The sequence below is a fragment of the Chroicocephalus ridibundus genome, chromosome 9, assembly GCF_963924245.1.
Source record: "Chroicocephalus ridibundus chromosome 9, bChrRid1.1, whole genome shotgun sequence".
Taxonomy (NCBI): domain Eukaryota; kingdom Metazoa; phylum Chordata; class Aves; order Charadriiformes; family Laridae; genus Chroicocephalus; species Chroicocephalus ridibundus.
This window is the reverse complement of record NC_086292.1, coordinates 3,597,310-3,620,035: the sequence shown is the minus strand read 5'-3', so window position 1 is coordinate 3,620,035 and position 22,726 is coordinate 3,597,310. Positions and strand designations below refer to the sequence as shown.

At 44.2% G+C, this 22,726-nt stretch overlaps 1 protein-coding gene across 1 annotated transcript; it reads right to left on the bottom strand.

Moving 5' to 3' along the window:
* Positions 1 to 7,434: 7,434 nt before the first annotated feature.
* On the bottom strand, positions 7,435 to 18,864 carry ITM2A (integral membrane protein 2A). Its single transcript, XM_063346962.1, has 6 exons — positions 18,707 to 18,864; positions 14,252 to 14,383; positions 13,832 to 14,020; positions 12,306 to 12,416; positions 11,025 to 11,175; positions 7,435 to 8,522 (listed from the first exon to the last, which is right to left on the bottom strand). The coding sequence occupies exons 1-6, from the start codon at positions 18,788 to 18,790 to the stop codon at positions 8,434 to 8,436; spliced, it is 756 nt and encodes a 251-aa protein (XP_063203032.1). The 5' UTR covers positions 18,791 to 18,864; the 3' UTR covers positions 7,435 to 8,433.
* Positions 18,865 to 22,726: the final 3,862 nt, after the last annotated feature.

Here is a 22,726-nt window from a genome sequence, read left to right as displayed (position 1 = left end):
AAGAAGGGAATATCCTGGTGGGGCTCCAGCTAAGCAAAGGTCATAGCTTTTACCAACCCCAACATTCAACCGCCAGTGGTCTGCTCCAAGCACCCCACGGCCACCTTCGCCTCCCTGCTTGCCCTCCCAGGAACACCAAGGAAAAAAACCCTCTATTTTAAAGTTGCGAATCCACCCAAACTCTTTTCTTGGCTGACTAGTTATCCTAATCTGCTGTCAGCATGTTTATCAGTCCTGTGATTCAGTGCCATTATCGCACACAAACTCCACTATTACATGACATAGTTGTTATTTAAAGAAATGGTAACTCCTTGTGGTCAGACAGAGGTCTACGCAGCTAGAGAGAAAGTTCCCAGGAGACCTATGTAAAACAGAAGCTAAAACTCATACAGCTTTGAGTTTCTAGTTTAATGAGAGGTTTCTCGTTTAAGTGAGTTAAAGCTAACCAGCAAAGCCCCACATCCCAGCCTGTTCCTGTTGGTTAACAGTCTGTAAAACCCAGGGCAGCACCATCACAAGCCCAAAGGCAACACCCACTGCCCATGGCGGTGTGATGCTGTTCCTGTGCGTTCCTTCACCCAGAGTTTCTCCCTCTGGGTTCGTTTGCCCTGACTGACCCAGCCCAGGTGTCTCCCATGGGACATCAAACCCCTGGTGGGTGGCATCTAGCTCAAAAGCTCTCTGGCTGCCCCCTGGTTCAATGGGATCTTCAACAGCAGCCACTGGCTTGGGACAGGGCCACGTTCTCCCTACAGGGCAGCAAAGGAGGTATTTACCCTCCAGCCCCCCATTACGTCATTATACTCAAAGAAAAGCCACGGGCTACAACAGGCTCCCAGGGACACGCTGGCTGCAGGATGGGGCTGTCCTGAGAAATATTGCTACAAATTCCAGGAAATCTCTCACAAGCAAGCCAGCCAAGCAGTTCCATTTTACCAGTAAAAGGGATGTGGCGCAGTGCCCCCAGGACTGTGGAGCACATCACCCCCCTGCACCTCAGCCCCTGGGTGCTGCCCCTGCCAGGGCCAGAAGCACCACGCTGCACTTCTGCCCACCACACGGGAGGGATGAAACCCCCGGAGCTGCCACGGATGGGGAAGCTGGATGGTTTGGTGTGGAGCAAATAATCCCACTTCTCACTGGGATACAAGATAGCTCTGAACAACTGCCTCGTTTCCCATGGATGTGCAACCCTTTGCAGCCATGTAACGTGGGCAATGCTGCAGAGCATTTAAGGTCTTCTCCCATCACCCAAGAGCTCTTTGGCAGTTGATCAAAACCCACAAGTTCAGCACAAGGGAAGATTGTTTCTGGACATCAAAATCCCTTTGGAGATACAACTGCTGCCCAGGCAGCACGGCCAGCACCCAACAGCACAGCACTGAAGCCCACTTCACACCAAACCAGTCAGTTATTTAGAAGTTGAAAAGAAACAAAAAACCTGACTGTAAGCTATAGAAGTAAGTGGGCTGAATGTGGCACACAAGCACTGAACTAAACACAGAAGAAACCCCTGATTCAAGCCCCACAGATGACTTTGTTACTGATGGGGTTTGTGTTCAGATGTCCGTTGCACGAAAGCACATCCATGCACTTTGAAGTTTACTCTGAATCGTATTTGGCAACTGGAAGGTATTCCAATGCTGGCTTAAGGCCAGGTCTAAGACCAACGCTGGGCCAAAACACGTGCAGGCTCTCCACGGCTCGGTGCCAAGCCCTCAGGGGTTGATGGTTAGCATTTGCAAGGGCCTCATGAGGGTGAGTTTGCCTCCATTTGCACCGAACAAAGTGAGCAGCCCTTGGTAGAAACACCAGATGGCGGACCACAACACTGTGAGCTCAAAGGCAAAAAGATGAATGCAAAAGCAACGCTGCAAGGCCAAGAGTTTACAGCTTTGAAGAACACATCCATGCCCCTCAGTGCAACAGCCACAACTGGTGCAACCTCTTCGATGTGGAACGGTGTGAGAGAGCAACCAGGTCCCTCCAACCACCTCCCCTATGAGGGGGTGATGGTTTTTGGAAGGAGGTAGGGGCCCAGCCTCAGAGCACAGGCAGCAACTCATCTGAACATCAGTGTTCGGTTGCAGATCCCAGCTCTGCAGCGAGGACCCATCTTTTCTTTGGCGCACCAGAGTTTTTTGGATAGTGGTTTTTGTTTGGTTGGTTTTTTTAATTAAAAAAAAAAAAAAAAAATAAATGAAAACACAGAAGAGGAAGAAAATCAAGTGATGCTGAGAAAGCAAAAAGAAGAGTTTTGTAGAGGGAAACCATTAGCTCCATTAAAAAACAATGAATATTGTGAGTCTGCAAATAGATACTGCAGATATCTAGTCTACCTGCAAATACGGTATTTATAGAAGAAATACAGAAGTTGTTGAGATCTGGAGCTCACTTCTTTCTCTTACACTCAAGGCACTCAGCCAGAAACTTTGTTTTCCCTCCAGTTAGTATGAGTCATGGCCCTGCTGAAAATCAAGGGTCTTCATCTACGGTGAAAACAGGGCCTCAGAAATACACCAGCAGTCAGCAATTCTGGGTGCACGCTCTCCTCAACCCATACTTCCTCACGCCCATCTGCTTCCTAACCACCTCCACCCAAGCAAACCTTTACCACAGAAAACACTTCCAGTCAGTAATGTAAGGAGATTGTGTCTTTGGGGCGTCATTCCTGCTTCTCAGCCCTCCAGATCACCCACCTGACCCAGCGCTGGTTTGTGAACTGTCAAGAGCAGTAACACTGAAGCTTTGAGGAGAGCAGAAAGAACTCAGACATCCAGGAAAGCAGCTCGCTCTGCAGCACAGATGTACAAGATAAGCAGAAATGCTTTCATTTCTCTTCAGACTAGAATCTTAAGCGAGAAGCCAGCAGTTATAGCTCATCTCACAACCAGGGACATGCTACGGTTTATTTTGTATGACAATCTGATCCCACTCTCCCCTTCTTTTTTTTTTTTTTTTAATTGCTTTTCTTGTTGTTGGGTTTTTTTGATTTGGTTTTTTTTTTTTTTTGGTGGTTGGTTTTTTTTTTTTGGGGTGGGGTGGGGGGGTGTTTTGGGGTTTTTTTTGGTTTTAAAAAGTGATTTGAGAAGGCAAAGCCATAACTGCTTCCAACTTCACACCAGGCGATAAGGCACGCTGCTAAGGGTAGGGTAGCCTGAATGGCAGCTTCTACATCCCTCATTTTTCTAAGCATTAACTAGTGAAAGGAGCCAAGAATGCGAGATGACAAAGGAGCTATGACCACCAAGTGCAGAGAAACCAAAGTACTAAATTACTTACCACCCAGTGGGAGTGCAGAGTTACCACTGATATCACCATCCCACAGAACCAAAAAACCCAACACATTCCTTCCCTCCCAAGGGATTTTTTTGACCAAGTGGAAACTGTAGGTTTACCTATCCATGGATCTATTCCCGATGAATCCGTCATGCCGGTGCTCTCACTCCAGAATAAAAGCACCTGGTTCCACTCCAACAAGGGATTAGGTTTGTAGGAAGAAAGTTCCGTGTTCCAGAAGCATGTGTCTACACACGGGCTTAACCCAGAACAGCTTCAAACATCAACAGGGCCTAAAATGGAACAGCTCGCGAGAACCTGAATGCTTCTGTAACAGACACACAACGTCTACATCCACAGTCAGAACGACTTAAGACAGTAAATTCACTCTCACACTTGTTAATGTGGAACTCTGAGGTGTCACAGTACAAAGAGAGAGAAAATACACTTAAGTAAACAAAACAGTTGAACTATAAGGAGTAATTTCCTTTGGAGGTGGAGTGCTAGGTGGAGAGTCCTTAATTATTCTCAAGACAGGAAATACAGCCATTCATATTGCCTAGGTAATATCACAAATATATACATATAATGAAGAAATAATTTTAATGAAATAATGCGGCTGTAATTATATATAGCATAATTATTTTGGTTGCAGCCTCGAAGCTTCAATCAGTGCTAGTATTTGGGCTTTGTGCCATAGCTGGCGGCCAAGCCATCCCCCACACGGCTCAAAATTAGGACAGTCAAAGCAGCTTTAATCCTTCCAAGCCTGACCTCGAGCTCAGTCTTCCCAGAGTGGCAATTCAGCCACACAGTTAGCTACTGTGTCACTGCGGAGGCTTTGTGGACTGCGCTACATTTATGTGGCCCTACAAATGGTCTCTTCTCTTCTAGATTTTTAGTTTAGGGCGTGTTAGAAGAACGCAAGATGAAATGCGACAGATTGGGCAAGGGGTAGAGTGAAGGAAACTGACTTTAGTTAAATGCCATAATATTTTCTTTCGTTCTAGCCTTCCTGAGTACTTCAGAGAACAAGAAACAAAAACATCCACACAGAAAATCTAAAGTTGTCATTAACAAGGGGACTGCCCAATCCATCCCACCCTGCTGCATGCAGAGCTGAAGCAGCTGGGGAAGAACCATCCCCAGATATAGGTGGATGATTTCAACCTAGTAAACCAGAATTTTGCTCAGGGAAATTCAGAGCTGATTTCAGTGCTCTGGTATCTCTGCCATCACTCACCATAAACTCTGTTGAGCACATCTGAATTTTTGGTAGCTTCCCCTGCGATGCCGAGAACTAATGAAGTCCACAGAAGTCGGTCCGGTCTTGCTGAAGTCCTCCAGGCACCTGCATATACACTGTGACTTTTGCTGGGGCTGGGAGGTGAGAGTTTTTCACTACCATACAAGCGTGGCTGTGCTGCAACAGTCCATTGTACAGACTTGAGCTTATTGTGAAAAATGCCTCACTTTTAGACAACCTGTTTATCAAGCCTGAGGTGATAAAGCTCTATTTCGTACCAGGTTGAGGCCTTGGTACATCTTTCAAAGGTCTCCATGCTGTCCCCATTTTTTCTTCCCTGAATCTTCATCTCAAGGTATTTATATATGCAAGTAACAGTTTAAATCCTACGAATTTGTACAAAGTCAGGCTGGAGGAAACTCTGCAGTTCTAGGGTAGACTAGCACCTACTCTAATGGAAGTGTCTGTCACACACACCCCACCACCAGCAGCCCACATCTTACCAGTCACACTCAGACAGAAAGCTATCAGGCTTCTACAAAGGTCAACAGCATCTCCTCCAAGTGACAAATTCAAATTTGTTCCTAATTGTGAGTTTTCTCTTTGATTAGAGTACTTAAACTTGGAAAAAAACCCCTCACATGTGATGCCAGAAGAGGAATCATCTAAAGCACTGTATTGTCAGCTCAACGTTCATCAAGGTATTTAAAACTTCCACCTAAATATACTGTGTCAGAAAAATCACGTGCAGGCTAGCATAAAGGTAACTTGTCAATAAGCAAGCACACAGATATTGCTGATTGTCCTGTACACACGTTGCTTTTTCAGTAAACATGCTTGTAAACAGAAGCTACTACAGTAAATAAGTTTGCATTTGCGTCTTGGTAATGTCATCCCTTTGGTTACCACACCCATGTTTGACACACAGCCTTACTCAGCTATTTAATAGGGTTTTACATAGGTTACGGTTGTATTATGAAAATGTTCTTTACTATAGATAAAAACTAAGCAAAGACCACCTAGAGTAAGCTTTCATAAAACTGTTTTCAGGTTTAATTTTGGCAAAATACCTGAAAACCTGTATGTTAGAAAAAAAATATACCAAGTTTTTATAGTTAAGCATACTTTATGCCCAAGCGCTTGCTGATTGTGCCATCTACTGGTGTAAATGACCCCTCTGGCTCGCACCCTCTCTCCTGTTTCCTACAGACCAGCAGAACACAGGAGCTACTCAAAGTGAGAGACAGCATTAGAAGATCCCAGGAATATTGGATGTTTTCATAGAAGCAACCTTAAAACGGCAGTCCTTTGATTTGAATGCCCGCCCCCAGCATAAAATGATTAGGGCCAGATAATAAGCCTAGCACACCACACGCACGACCAAAACTTCAGCTACTTTCTCAACGCAAGAGCACCAAGCAGGTAAGAACAATCTGTTCCTTTGAGTATGCTGGCTTATTGTCTGGAACATCTAATAAGCTCTTAAGGAAGTGACTTAATTTCTTTTAAAATCTTTACCAGACAAAGGTTAAGAGAAACTGTTTCAGCCTATCTGGAAACACATCTAGCATTCCTGTTCCGTGGCTCCCAGAGAACCATCCACTGCACAGTTGCTTATAGCTGGAAGGAAGAATTTAATTTTTTTTTTTTCCAATGAAGTCAAACCTCAACGCTACAAGCAGATGCTTCTTGCTCTCTGCAACTAACACATATCTGAACCCTTCCACTCAAGACTACCAAAACAAACCAGACAGCCAACCCACCCTCGTTATCCTCTCAGACAATCCGGAGGAGGAGATCACCACAACAGTAACTTAACCAAGCACACAGCAAGTCGGCAGCAGAAACTTGCCAGTGTGGTTACTTTCCCCAGTAACACATGCCTGTTTCAGGAAAGCATACCTGACTCCCAGTGACAATAATTAGGGAATTATTAGAATTAGTAGAATTACTAGACTTTCCACAGCATTCTACTTCAGTAAAGTTAAGTACACAATGAAATACTCCCCTGCACTTACTATTTTAGAGCCAAGTAGACCAACACTCTAGTTTTGGGGCATGCCCTCCGCATGGCAACACCATACACCTCAGGAGAAGAGCTGCATTAGTTTCTAAGACAAGGCAGCAAAATTCCCTACTGCCTGGGAGCTGTGCTCTACTCATACTGCACAGCTTCATAAACAACGGCTAAGAGCAGCTATTCCTATAGTCACTCCTCACTCCCTAGTTCTTAGTGCAGACAGCCTGCTCACCGTTTTACTTCCAGTTGTATAATCCAAGTCACTTTCCAGGAAAGCCAGAAGGGTTCAAGACACACTTTGTCACAGAAATCTCACTGCAGCACTCTCACAGCTCTGAGCATGGAGCACAGCAAAGCTCACGGGTGAATGCTGAAAGGTGTTATAATAAGCTGTTGATTAGCCCTCTGCTGTCTTGGTGTATTATGATACGCTAAAGACTTCTCATTAGCACTGCCATAAATACACAGAGACTAGCATACCTTTAATCACCAGCCTCATCAGCACCAATACCCAAAAGGATGAATTACAGAATGCAACCTTCCTTTGCTCTAGCACAACTGACAGTTACTGCCCGCATGCCAGAACTCCGCTCAATGGATTCAGCTTACAGCACTAACATCACCGAGAACTGCCCACTGGCGGATCAAGTTTGAAGCGAGATGTCTCTCTCTTCCTCCCTCTGCTCCCCATGTTCGTTTTGCACCACAAAACATTTCCACAGCAACAGGAAGAGGAAATTCGGCTTCACAAGCTGAAAAAGAGGTGAGGGTAAGAGGGGAAAGAGCACTACATGCTGCCCCAGGCCCATAACCGCCACTTCCCCAACGTGGGCCATACACCAGTGCACTGCACACTCGCCTCTGAGCGCCATGAAGTCACACAAACGCCAACATTTTAGAGAAACATTTATTATAGGGTTGCAGAATTTATGCCAATATAAAGTCCCTTAATAAAACTCTCAAGTTCATCAACTGCAGGACACTAACTCTTCATTATCTTTATACTGCAGCTTTCAAAAAAGGAACAATGCTCTGACTGCAGTAGTAACGCTACTTGCTCATAAAAAGTTGATCTAAAAAGTTTATATAAGCTGGAGTAGTTTAAGTTTACAACTACAGTCACATTCACAAGTGAGCTATATCAGAACAGATTCTTGAAATAGGAAGTTACAGGATAAACCAATTCATAACCAAAAATACTGACAAGCTTTAAGAGCAACTCTATCTGAATCTAATAACTAAATACCACAAAACCAAACCAAGGTAGAAGAATTAAACGTGAGCTCGGGGAAGGTTCCAAATATACATATGAATTCAATACAGTAATTGCACAAAATGAAAGAGGGTAGTGTTAGAGGTTTATGATCACTGAGATTGGATTTTACATGCTTCACACATGGTAGTTAAAATAAACCTGGAGTGATACTCATCAGGAGGTTTTTTAGCCAGGATACGGAGTGCAGAGCTATTCTACAGAACTACACAAGATGTGCAAACCACAGATTATTAATATTAATCATCCTGTGAAAGTTAAGGTGAACAGAATTGGTTCCAGCCAAGGAATTGGTTAACATTTTTATATATATATATTTTTCCGCCATTCCCAGATTACACTAAATCAAACACATTCAACAGATAAACTGATATTAACCTTCTAAAGAAAAAAAAAAACCTTACTCAAATTTAAGTCTTACATGAGACAACTAAAATGTTATACCAAGGATCAAAGAAAGCTGAAATGGTGACTTTGCCTTTTGAAATACAAGCAATACACAGAAAATGCATAAGGCTTTTGATTATCACTGCACATTTTAATTTAAGAAGTCGACGTCTAAAGCTCAGACTTCTCAGTGAAGGTGTGAACTAGTCACCTCCCATCCAACACCTTTCACTGTTGACAGATCTTTGTTTCAACAACGAAAGAGTTTTCAAAGTGTCTGATTGAATGACAGTTCTCCACTGAACGTTTCTGCAGACCTGGGGACGAGAGAAGATGAGAGCCTAAGTGAAGCAGATCTAGAACCCAGCAGCACGTATTTACAAGTTTTGTATCATTATGAACAGCAGCAAAACACGATCATTCAGCAAAACACAATCACTCAGTGTTTCTAAAGCCATGAACTGCCACCAGAGCTTGGTATCAGTTTGTTTTCTATGAGAAAGCCTCCCTCATTTTCGGAATAGTAACAACAGCAGAGGGGGCTGCATACAGCACAGGGGACAAAGCAAGCAAGCACTTTTTTCTAATAGCCTGCCACCATTTTAGTGACAGAAGAGACAACACTAAATAGATCGTCTATGGCAAAGTTTCTCATAGCTCTTCCTAACCACAAAGAAAAGGAAAAGCAAAACAGACTGAAGTTACAGGGAAAGAGTTTAAAAAAAAAGCAAAACCAAAACACACAGGAAGGATGCAGACGAAAACCCCTAGTTCTTTATCAGTGCTTCCCCCCCTCCAGTATGTATTAACACAGAGCGTGCTTCTATAGAGCAGCCTTCACTTTGATGAGAGCCCCGTGAGGATTTGCCACTCAGCTGATGATCTTACTGAAGTTTTTCCTAACACTATTAAAGTGCTTTTCTCTATTTTGGGCATGCCAGCATTGGATCTGACATAGGCAGTTTACCTGTATCGGCTGTGAATCTTTGCCAGGAGACAAGAATATAGCAGTCCTGCCATCAAAGACAAGCTGCTCGACTAAAGCGCTAATATATAACAATTAGAGAAGAAAGATTTATAGCTTGTTTAATAAGCAAAGAATCATCTAGAGTAAGCAAGAGAAGCTATCTATTGAAGTCTAGAAGCACTAGCTCTTAAACTAAAGCCAGGAGGATACTGCTTTAGTTTATAAACACTTAAAATATAAGTTGTCCTTCAATTAATCTCAATCTTAATGCCTGTATAAGTTTCCAATGGCTATCTAAATGGGTACATAACTGAACAGTCAGGATAAACTGTCTGGTTTCTCACACGCCTTCAGTTACAACGCCAGGGAACTGCTGCAGAACCAGAGGTCAGTTTGGTCTAACAGATGAACTCTATAAAATCCAAACACCAATGCAGCACCAGCTAAATGAGCAGACTTATCCACAGAAGTTATATGATTTTATCCATTTCAGTCTAATTGTTTACATGTGCATGGTTTGTACACACTAGAAGAAAGGCATTTTAGAAATCTGAAGGCAAGACAAGCCTTGCCAATGAACAATTTTCTCCTCAGCAGCAGTCTTCTATTTGACTAGATTTCCTGCCTCCCTCCCTCAAGGGCAAACAAGGTTAGTTACAGAACACAAACTGTACCAAGAGGCATTATTCATTTACTAGAGTCCTTTTGTGCAAGTATTCTGCACAAGTTTTTTACTATACAGCAAGGATGTCAACAAGATGCTGTAGCAAGATGATTTAAGGAAACATCACAAACACTCTTCGCGGTATTGTCTGTAGACTACAGTCTTTCGGTCACAGCAGCAGTCAATTTAGCTGTTGTGAAGGCGCTTTTGTGAACAAGTCCGAGACACATGCCTCTCCCTCCCATAAAGGCTACATTTACTGTTTCTTCCTGTGCCCTGCACGGTTAGCTACACAGGACAAGTTTTATGCTCCCACATACAGAGCCTTCCATCTAGTAACAACATGTAGTCTCTAGCAAACACCAGATGTGGCTCTTGATGCTGCAAGCTGTAACTGAGCTGAGGAAACTCTTGCCTAAGAGCTTGGCAGGAAAACCAGAGCAGAGAGTTCTGACAAACCAAACATTTGCATTCTGAAAGGCTGTAACTGACAAAGGATTAGTTTGCTATGTGTTTGGTGAGAGCAGCAAACTATGAAATGCTTTGAGAACTACAGCAAACTAAAATTAATGGCATCAGATTTCTGTACTCCAGGCCTCCTTCCAGTATGCCAAACCACTGACACCTCAAATTCAATCCTTTTCACAGAATGGCAGGGGGTAGCACAAGGCGACAGGCAATAAAGAAAGAAACGGAGCTCAGAAGTTCTAGGAAGCAATCTTCCTCTTTTAGAAGGGAAGTCTGGGATGTCCAGAGCTAGTTGTTCATTTTTACTTTTTTTTCCCCAGAGCAAGTGAACCAGAAGATAATGCTTTAACTCTGTGCTCCTGTAACCCAGTTTTAGATAGGACAGTGACAGACTAAGCTGCACCTACAGCGACTCACATTATCAGATGGATTATGTGAATTAACTTACAGTTTCAACCAAAAGATGGAACAGAAATAGGCGTAAGTTCAAATTTGTTTTGGGCATGTAACCTCTAATTCCATAACTGAAACTCTCTCTCGTCATGTTCAAATGAAACTTCAGATATATACTTGAAAGTAGGGGAAAATAACCATCAGTTCTACAATTAGTCTCAGCGCATGTTGAGCACTCACAGATTTCCAAGTCTAAAAACTCCAGAACTTTACATACTTACCCTTTCCCTACTCGAACAATAGATTTCTTTACTGAAAGGAACTTACCCGTTATCTGGTCTCTGCGCTGAAGCCTGAACGTCTCTTTTCCAACACAGAGTTGGTAGATGAAGATGCCCAAATCAGACACATTATCTATCTCCTCTGTAACCACCATTTCTTCACGGACTAGGTAGGTCTGAGGCAAGTAAGAGCCAGTCTAAAAGAGAAAAACCCTTGTGAAACAGTATTCTGCTAACAATGGACAAACATCATTACATTTTACTCTCTGCTTTGGAATAGCTTCAAGCACTAGATTCCAGCTTTCCTTCTTTTTAATACTAAGATATGCTAGTCTTGAACAGCTGCATACCAGAGAAGTTAAAAACTGACAAAGGCTATTTCAAACAGTTGCAGTTACATCCAAACAAAGCACAGTTAACCCTAACATTGCTTGTTTCCCATGAAGCAAACATAAATACAACCTGTTCAAGTTTATTTGTATGCAATGGAAAGTCTGCAGTTAAAAAAAGGAGAGAAAGTATTACTAAAGTTTCCATGTTTGAGGCAATATATTTCTAACACAAAAGAAAAAAAAAAGCAGTGTGACCTATAAAAGTTAAGCCTTCGCCACAAGATCACAGCTCTACTGAAACGACTTCCCACCCCTCATGACCAACTCCTAAAAAGGGGGCAGGGAGACACACTTAAAGCTTGTCTTCATGAAGTTAAAGAAAATGAAACAAGCTAAGGTAGATCAAGTGGCCTCTAGCACTAGGTGTAGAGGAGTCAATACTTTTTCGAAAGTCCATTTGACACACAATAGCTCGGTATTGCATTTAATTTGATAGTAGCAGCAAGCTCTATCAACTTGACCCATACGACAAATCTTCTTGGAAAAATAAGTTTTAGTCACTGAAGAGTCAAAGTGCTGGCGGTGAGCTCGTAACTATGGTGCCAATAAAACAGAAGAACAAGTTAGCATTGTTCTTTTCATTAAAACTCTCATGGGGCAAGTCAGCTTTCCGGTAGTAACTTTCAGGTTTAGGCTTTCAATGATATTTGGAGCTTTATCAAATTCCTTTGTAATAGCTAAATTTAACCTATTTGCTAGCTGCTTTCAGCTTTCATAAAGCTAGGTATTAATAAGAGCATTAAGCATGAATCTACTCAACATAATATACACTGACAGCTGGCCTTAACTTCAGTACAGTGACTGAGCCAGGGGGATTATGTACTTTGATGGCAGGAGGACTGTTCTAGCAAGAGACCGTAGTTCAGGAGCAACACCCAGCATTCTTATCAAAAGGGATCTTGTGAGCATAACAAAACAGTAAAGTTTCCACGTACCGCCAGTTTTGCGAAGAGATCCATCAAATTTCTTGGTGGCATAACTATGGATGTGTTCAGTGGAATCACATAGCAGTTACCCAGTTGCAAGTCAAGATACGCCGTCAAAAGCTATTTTGAAAAGAAGTTTTCAATTAATTAAGCGTGGCCTTTAGTTATTAGAACACAGTTTTACAAGAACTAAGAAGGGAGCTCAAAGAGCTGGAGATGATGCACAGCTAGTGTCAAAGCAACGCATTCAGGAACTGTCTAGTGTTAGAATTTAGCTATTACCACTTTCGCAAACAAAGTGGTTACAGCTATTACGGTTTACAACAAGACTTTTGTACAGAAGGGAGAGCTGACTATTAAAGCGGTTTCTATCATAATAACTCTAGATGAGTCTAGTTTGTATTAATACAAAGAAAGTATTTAGGAGTATGCCGTCATAACTGAAGAAGGCCAATTAAGCACAGCATAAACAAAAAGTCTCCAACTGCTGATAAGCAATCACTCCCTGTAAATAGTTCTTCAGAAAAAGTATTAGTCTCTAGAAAGTCACATCAGCATTACCACAGTTTGCAAGAACCGTAGGGACTAAAATTATGAACGCATCTACTTCTTTTATTATGACTTTGCATAGCACTTCGGCAGAATCAACCGAAGTTCTTAAGTTGCCTGAACCCTTTTAAGTTATAGCCAAGATCCTGTCAAGACAACACAGATAAAAGCTGCAAATACTGCGAACACAGGCAGCACAGCTTGGTTGTGTGGCATCCATGCTACTGTTAAAAGACAGCATGTACAAAGGTCAGTTCTGGTGTCTTTACCGTGATTATATCTGCATTGCCAAGGTTTGATTTACAAACAACCTATGAGAACTTTTACAGCTGACTAAGGATAACTGTTAATACTATCAACACAACTTCAATAAAAAAGTCAAAATTAAAACCATCCTCTCATCTTTACTCTAGAGACACTACATACAACTAACACAGCATTTTCAAGTTCTAGGTTTCGGACACTTGAAGTGATTTTTCAGTTCACTTATCCAAGAAGGAACCCACACTTGTTTGGAATTCTCCATTTTGCTGTAATAGTTTTGCATAATCTTAGACCAAATCCTCAGTTTCCCCATTTCTTAACTCACATTTACAACGTTTTCCTATCCTCATTTTCATTCACATAGGATTCTTGACCAAATAGCAAGTGTCACTTCCAGACATCCTATGAGCAACAATATTTAAAGTTGCATAGCACTGAGATGTATTGTTCTGAGAAACGATACAGTTAGAGTCACTGTGGGTATGAACTCCTCTAATATTCTTGAAACAGTCCTCCCTTGCAGAAGTTAAGTCTACTATTATAGAGTTAAAAGGGTCAGATTTCCCACACGCAAACCCACCCCCAAAGAGAAGCTTGCATCGACAGTAAGCTTTGAAGGTCTCCAGAATGAAAACCCTGGAGCTGTTATGATTACCATCTGCTCCACAGTTTTCCAGTGAGCAACAAGAATAGTTATTCATTATCGCTTCCCATGTACTCACCCTATCAAAGTCATGAACGATCGCTGCTGGATCACTGTCCGAGAACTTTGGAACAGGCACATCAATGATGGCTATGTTATCATCTTCTCGAATGTCAGCTTCTTCGGCAATAGGGAGGAAATAAGGTTCCACTGCACGATCACGATTTTCATTTTCAAAGTAACACATTTCACCACGGTACACCTTATGCTGAAAGTAAGAGCAAGGCTAGTTATTTTTACAGCGAATGTTGCTTTAAAACTCCATTTCTAACACTTATGCTATGATAGAGCACAGGTCTGTCACACCTGGCGGTTTTATAGAGGACATAACAGTCTTCATGTCCCAGTTATTGAAGGTTTTCTATTATAGTAGTAATCCATTTATAATTACACTTCTATTATTCAGTGATGCTTAAAGAAAAGAGAACTTTCACGTTACCTTAGGCATGAAGTACTTGTAGATACAGGCTCCACCAACAACAACTCCTGCCAAGATGAACGCTAGACCCAGCAGAGTCAACAGACATCTTCCAGATGAGCTTTCTCCTCTGTGTGTGGCAACTTCTGGATCCTTTAAATAAAGAGGGATGAGAACTTAGAAAGTGCAGCTGCTCAGAATTAGAAGTAAGCTGTTATCTACTGCTCCACTTTGACCTACCATCTTCTATTTCTTCTAGGTGTGCAGTGAGAATTCTAAGTGAAGCATCAAATAATAAGAAAACACGTACACGAAATAGTACTGAATCATACCAAGATCAGTTTTCAAACAACACTGAAAGAGGATATTTTCTCAGTTAGAGGATGCTTTCTAGACAAACCTTTATCGAGAAACTATTTGAGGTGTAAGACATTTAAATAACTGTAACAAAAGATACAGTGCTGCAGCCGCAATATAGTAGAAGGAAAGCAAGATTTGTAGAGCAAGGTCATTTTAAGGTACACAGTGTTTTCAGGCCTCTTCCCAACAGCCTATTTCCTATCTTCCTCTTGCTATCAGACGGAATAAGATAACATTACTTTTCCTTACACAGCAGGACTAACAGAAGAAGCTAAGATGCAACTTTGTCTATTAGCTGGGGAACATCTGACACAAGTCGAACAACCAGGTTTTAGAACTTGTAATATGCACAAGCGAAGTCCACTACAAAAGAGAACCACTCATCAGCTTAAATACAGCTTCAACTTATGCCAAATAAAAATAAGTCCCTGTGGCACATCCTACCTTGCAGCTTCAAAATACTCTTTCTTCCACTCAAGTCCCAGGGAAGTTTTGTTTCTAGCAGCCTGAAATCTCTTTAGTTTCGTGACTTGATTTTTCCCCCCAGTGTTCTCTGAAACAGAAGATGACCGCCTCCAGAGGAAACTACTATCACCATCACGTAACATGGTGGTAAGTTGTGTAATAGTGATTGCAGAGCTAGCGGTGGTGTCTGAATGGCAACGACAAGAGCCCTTCTAGAGCTCACACAAGCCAAGTTGAGAGAAGAATTGCAAAAGTACTCTTAAATACTAAACAATCAAAAGTGACATTCCCTTTGGGCAAACACACAGTGGTTTTGGGTCTTTAAAAAACAAACACACACAAACAAACACCAAATGTTTAGATAATCAATATATTTGGTCAAGTGTGTCCTTTTAATGATTCATGACCCTGGTATTTAGCAGCTCACTTTCAAGACCTGCTCTTTCTACAGGTCAGGAAGAAAAATTAGATTTCACAGCAAAAGATCTTTTCCTTCGCGTTGTTCCTAAAGTCAGTAGCTAGGTTTAGCACAGTAGCTTCCATCGCCTTTCTTTATTTGGGTCCCGCTATTTGCACTCCTGTAGAATACAATACATTTAAGCAACCTGTGATCACAACAAGCCACAGTATTATTACAAAGGCTGCACATATTTCCATGCTCAGCAAGATATAGCAGTGTAAAAGTCAAATACATCAGCTATGCAATTACTGAAACAAAAAACAAGCTGTTTTGCAAAAGTCAATACTCCTACATTCCACTCTTGCATCCTCCAAACAGAAAAATGTTGGTTCAGCAAAACGTAAGCTGCCACAATTGGCTAGTTAAGCATTTGTCAAAAACAAAAACCCCAAACTAGTTTCAAGTCAGAATTATGCCACGTTTATATGACATTATGTGAAAACCATCTTTCAGAGTTAAGTGGCTGTTAAGATCAAGACTAATTCTGTTCTCTCCGTATTCTGCCACCTTCAGCTAGACCTTTCAGTGACTTACTCATTTAGCCTGTCATTACTCCAACACAACAGTCTGCAGCAGGTTTTGGCAATACAGACGCCCTAGTGCGTGGACAACGTCGACTTGTGATTACCTACACTTGCACTACACATACCTCAAACAAAGCAAAGGCATTTATCATATTAAGAAGCTACGTAGGCAGCCCGAATCTGAGAAGAGCCAGCTGACAAGAGAACACAGTATCAAGACTTTGCTTCAGCAGGTTACAAAGCCTCTGCTCAAAAAACCTGCCAAGAAAATGCAGTCCTACGCTGCGCAGTAACCAGCAAAGCAACTTAGGACTAACAGAGAAGAAAAATCACTTGTGTTAACATCTGCAGCTAGCTCAAGAGACACTGTTGACACAGTCAGCTCCAAAGAATCTGCAGGGAGAGTATTCTGCAAGCTCAAGTGTTTTGTGCGGATATTCTAGGGGACTTTTATTGTGCTGCTTCAGTCAACGTTAGCCATTAAGCTTGTTTGCTCTGCACAAACAGTCCAGCAAAGGGAGACATTAACAAGCACTAGAACAAGTTTGTCTTGGAGTATAATTGTGAACTTGATGTTTACAGGCAAATCTAAGCCCTGAAGTCAGAGTGAAGAGTTGTTAAAACAAACACATACACAAACACAGAGAATATTGTCATAGGTATAAAAAAGCAGCATAAGTAGCTTCTAAATTCAGAAGAGCAGCTACCATGAGAAGAGAACAAAGGATGTAAGTGTATATTAGAACTAATAGGATAACAGACATAGACCTGTTGGAGTGGGTTCGGAGAGGGGGCATGAAGCTGATCAGAGGGCTGGAGCACCTATCCTATGAGGACAGGCTGAGAGAGCTGGGGGGGTTCAGCCTGGAGAAGAGAAGGCTCTGGGGAGACCTTAGAGCCCCTTCCAGTCCCTAAAGGGGGCTACAGAAAAGCTGGGGAGGGACTCTGGATCAGGGAGGGGAGCCATGGGATGAGGGGGAAGGGTTTTAAACTGAGAGAGGGTGGATTTAGATGAGACATGAGGAAGAAATTCTTTGCTGTGAGGGTGGCGAACCCCTGGCCCAGGTTGCCCAGAGACGCTGTGGCTGCCCCATCCCTGGAGGGGTTCAAGGCCAGGTTGGACGGGGCTTGGAGCAACCTGGGCTGGTAGGAGGTGTCCCTGCCCAGGGCAGGGGGTGGCACTGGGTGGTCCTTAAGGTCCCTTCCAACCTGAACCATTCTAGGAACTATTATGCTCAGAACTTGCATGGTACAGGGCTAGCAAAAATACATATAACAAGTTGCCTCAGAAGTAGCCGATGAGCTTGCTCTACAGAAAATTGGCCAGACCGATGACTTTTTCAAAATTTAAATTAGTCTTTTATCTACACTGTTTCACTACCTTCCTCCCTTCCTCTTGATCTAGTAATTCAGTGGTACTGTATTAACTGTGCACACATACAAGTCCTACAGCTCAGAGGAGTCTACTGAGCAGCAACGCCACTCTGCAACCCTCCCCTTTTAAAGGGAGGCTACTTCAGGAGAGGCAGAGGCTTTGTAGGCTGGAAGGCAAACTGCTTTCCAGATTACAACTTAGAAGTGGGAAAAAAAATTAAAATAAAGACACAAGAGTCCAAGTCCAGCGGTGTTTGTTTTTTCAATGGTCCTATTCTCTGATTACAAATAAACCTAGTCCATCCCATATTCGTCCTCCAGAGCTACTGATTTATTTACCTAGACACTGATCTTCCTCATCTGACTAAAAACGTCAGCAGGTAAGCAAGACAGCTTCAAAATAAAGTCTCCCACAGATTTGGAAAGTTCAATTCAAGACAGCGACACGGCAACTCGTTAGGAAGGAAAAGCCAACCACAGACTACTTGCCTAGGTTTCTATTTAAAGCCCTTTATGGCAGGTTTCTTCATTTAAACCAGACATACCAGAAGCCCAGACACCCTACCACAGCGCCGCTCTCCAACTCGCTGCCTACGAGAGTTTCAGAGCAGCAGCGAGTGGAGGATGAGCCCCAAGCCACTTTGTTTGCTCGGAAGACGCAAACCAGCTCTTACCCGGGGGAAAAGCCAGGCTGTCGCCAAGGGCACGGCACTTTCCCCGGCCGGAGCCAAGCCCGGAGCTCGCCAGGGCGCAGGACTCGGCCTCCTGCAAGCGACGAAGGTTTAAAGCCCCGTCAGGAAGCAGGGCCCTGGCACGGGCCCAGCTGCCTGATAAACAGCCGGGCCTGCCCCGGGCATGTCAGCTCGGTACCGCCCGGGGCCTCCCAACCGGCAGCCGGGCTGGCAAAATGGCTGTGGCGAGGGAACGGCAAACGGCTGCGGCGGCGCGGCGCGCTCGGGCCCTCTCAGAGCCGCACCGCCCGCCCGGCGGCCCCTCACGGCGGCGGCCCCGAGGGCAGCGACCCCCTCACAACACCCCGGGGCTGAGCAGAGCGGCCGCCCCCAAGCTGGAAGGCTGCCCCAGCACCGGAGAGCGCCGAAGGGAGCGGTGGGACGGCAGCCAGGGGCTCGGCGGGCTGCAGGCTGCCTTCCCCCGGCCCGCTGCCTCCGCGAGAAGATGGCGGCGGCTTCCACCTCCTCCTGCCCCCCCCCCCCCCCGCCCCAACACCGCCGTCCCTCAGCCCCGCTCCCCCCCTGCCGCGCCCCGGCAGCGGAGAGACCCGTCTCCCCACACCTTATCGGCCACCAGCGCCTCGGCCCCCTCCTTCTTGGGCTCGTCCTTCTGGGCGAAGGGGGAGTTGAAGGCGATCTTCACCATGGCTCCGCTGCTGCGCACCGCCGCCTCCCCGATGGACAGCCTGCGCGCGGCGGGGCGGGGCGCGAGCGTCCGGCCACGCCCCCGGCCACGCCCCGCCGCCGAGCCCCTCCTCCCGGGCGGCGGGGAAGCGCGCCCCCTGCAGGCCGGGCGCGCCGCCGCCGCCCGCCCTCCTTACCGAGACCCAGCCCGCCATGGCGGCCCCGCGGGCGGGACTGGGGAGGCCCTCCTTCCCCTGGAGCTTTCTAGGGCCCTGTTAGGGGCCAAGCAGCCCCGTGGGTGCGTGGGGAGCTTCACGGGCAAGGGCAGGGAGCAAAGTCCTGCCTTAAAGCACCCGCATCCTAAAAATAGCCTGAAATCTGGGAGAGGCTGGCGGGGGGGGGGGGGCGGGGGGGCAGGCGAGGCTGTGAGGGGACAGCAGCGAGCGGCGGCTCATGCTTTTGTTGCACGTTTCTCAAGCCTGCCTTCACAGCAGTCGTTTTATTTCGTAGAATCACAGAATAGAATCATAGAATGTGTTGGGTTGAAGGGACCTCTAAAGGCCATCTAGTCCAACCCCCCTGCAGGGAGCAGGGACATCTTCAACTAGAGCAGGTTGCTCAGAGCCTCATCCAGCCTGGCCTTGAATGTCTCCAGGGATGGGGCCTCCACCCCCTCTCTGGGCAACCTGGGCCAGTGTCTCACCACCCTCAGTGTAAAGAACTTCTTCCTCATGTCTGATCTAAACCTGCCCTGCTCTAGTTTAAAGCCATTGCCCCTCGTCCTGTCGCTACATGCCCTTGCAAACAGCCCCTCCCCAGCTTTCTTGTAGCCCCCTTTAGGTTCTGGCAGGGGCTCTAAGGTCTCCCCGGAGCCTTCTCTCCTCCAGGCTGAACCCCCCCAGCTCTCTCAGCCTGTCCTCACAGCAGAGGAGCTCCAGCTCCCTGAGCATCCTCATGGCCTCCTCTGGCCCCACTCCAACAGGTCCGTGTCCTTCTTGTGCTGAGGGCTCCAGAGCTGGACACAGCACTGCAGGTGGGGTCTCACAAGAGCAGAGCAGAGGGGGAGAATCACCTCTCTGGATCTGCTGGCCAGGATGCGATTGGCCTTCTGGGCTGCAAGCGCAGGTTGTTGGCTCGTCTCCACCTTTTCATCCACCAGTACCCCCAAGTCCTTTTCCGCAGGGCTGCTCTCTATCATGTCATTCCCCATTTCCTTTTAGCTTTGTATACCGCTCATGCAGACAATCCTACATCCGTCTAATATTCTGTATTTCACAGCAGGAGCGCAGCACTGGTGAAAAGGAGGCATCTCTGGGCCACATTCTGTATGGCGCAGGGATGGGGATATTTTCAGTCAAGCTGCCTCCCTTCTCTCATGAGCTACGGCCTGAGGGATCTTTAACGGACAAGGAGACAGACGAGGCACCACCACTCATTTAATGTCTCCAAAGAGGGAGAAGAAGAAAAGGCTTCGTGTACTAGACTGTCTGAAATGATCTCAGCCTTCTTATGGATGAAAGTCTGTGTCCATCTCACTGGAATTTGACTTTACAGCTCTAGAAAGAAGTCTGGTTTGAGTTTGGTGCCTACACCACTGAACTCTTCCTCACAGACAGCTGTAATTACACAGAACTGAACAGTATGCAAATATTGCAATAAGTAATCCTTCTAAGTGTAAACAAAATGCAGCGTGTATTCTAGCATTCAAAGCACGTTCCTGTTATTCTACAGATGCAATACCACTGTTACTTCCTTTCAAGATCATAGATTTGATATTGCTGCCTTTCATGTTAATTAGAATTTTGACTTTGACTTCAGTCAGGGAAGACCAAAGTCTTTTATGTCTATTTAACCTGACTTTGTCTAGTAACAGAAAACACTTTTACCTCGTTTTACCAAGAAACCAGCGAAAAATTAATTTTCATACTTCCTAGCTTTAGCGTGCTGGGAATAAGTTAAGCCATACGCTCATCAAAGTATCTAAAACACAGATTTAAAACCAGATTAAATAAATTTCCTGTATTGCCAATGCAGTATGTGTACTCTACAACGTGGCAGTTTATAAATTATATGAACAATTTTCAGTATCTTAATCTAGAATAATTACTTTGTGTTTAAACAACTTCACTTCATCTTCCAGTTACCCAACACCTTTACTTGAAAAAGAACACAGAAATAAAACTGAAATAGACCCTTGTAATTTACCGAGACTAGTGTCCGTACATCCTGGCTTGCTCACTGGCTGTGTTCTGTGATCTGTTGCACGCGATGGGCACATCTTAAAATATTTTGCTGTGATAAAAATTTAAAAATGTAAGGTTTTTTGACATTTGTCTGCACTTAATGAATTTGCAAAACTGGAACTCTTCTAAGGTTTGTCATGATTTTTTGGTGCATTTCTATTTGTAGCATCTGTGACAGTCAGTTACCTTAACGTGTTCACAACTTATTTAAAATGTGCAATGTCCAGGAGAAAGTAAATCCAGCGTCATCAAACAATTTTCCCTGTCCTTACACACCAGATAATAACTGTCAATTCAGTCAGTAGCGACTTCTTCCAAATAAAGCTCCTCCTGCAATAGTCTGGCTGTATTTTGTGGAGCGGTTGCAATCTGAAGTACCAACTTTGTCTGGGAAAACGAATTCCAGCCTGAGATGCGTAGACATGAGAAAATTCGGGGTTTTTTTGCTATCCTGAAATCATCAGGCTGTTCGACTGAATAAATATTGGGGATCTCCATGGGCAACTCCACCACTTCATCTGTAAAATGCTGTTGCATCAGCCTCCTAGTACCATCCCAGTTTTCTTTCAGACTTGCCATACGCTGGCTGCAGTTTAGGCCTGGAAATCCCAAATCATCTAAATAAGTCACGTCACTTATTCTTTTGAATGCCATAATACTGCTGATTTTTCTCTCTACTAAAATACCCTGGGTTTAGTTACTGGTATTTATTCTGAGATCATCTTTATCACCTTGAGAGGCAGGAGATTATCCCATTATCCTTAATTATCCTTTTAATCCTTCTGGTGTTTGTAATGCTAAAGCAGCACTGCTTAAAAATTTAACAAATACATGGACTAGATTGTCTCAGAGACCGGAGGAATTTGGCCAAAAAGAAGGGTGAATTGGTGTGCCACAGCGGCTATGATTCTGTTACCTTTAAGCTTACTCAGAAAGAGAAGCGAACTGTATTTCTTAAACATGACATTAAACACCGACACCTCCCTTTTTAGTGGTAGTGATGATGTAAGTAGCTCAGACAACCTGAGAATATTAAAGACCAAGGTTTGTCAGGTGAATCTTTTACTGGACCAATCACTGATTCAGTAGATAACGCCACCTGAAGCGTCTTTTTGAGCAATTCTGCAGAGCACTAAACTGAATTTTTACTGCGCAGGAATTTTTAAAGTATTCTAACATACTTTTTCAAAAAACACAAACTACACTCAGGTTTATTCCATCTCCTTCTCCTGTATGCCAGCAGAGTACTTCCTTACCTTTTGGGAACAATATGATGTTATATTTATCCTAGTTTGCAAAGTATTCTCAGACTTTGAAGCAGACGATACTACTACGCTTGTGTATAATCTTCAGCCGTGTATATTGCTTGAGTTCAAAGCAAGCTACGATCAGTCTGGCGAGACATGTAAGCGCACGTTTTGCATTTCAACAGTCGCTCACAGCTCAGCGTCAAGCGTGCGTTTAAGTTTTCTGTTAGACCGGAGTCCCCGTGCGCGCACAGTGAAGTACTGAAGGGCACAGTCACTTAGCGTGAGCTTCGTACTCGCACTGCACATCGCACGAGTTCCCAGGTGACAGGGCTGTCCCCTGCGCAGAGCATCGCACAGCTGAGCCCCAGCCCAGAACCAAGGTAGCACACCTAAAGAAACAATCATTAATACATGCAACTAATAATAGTTGTAAATATACACTATATCTATCAACTGACCATTCTT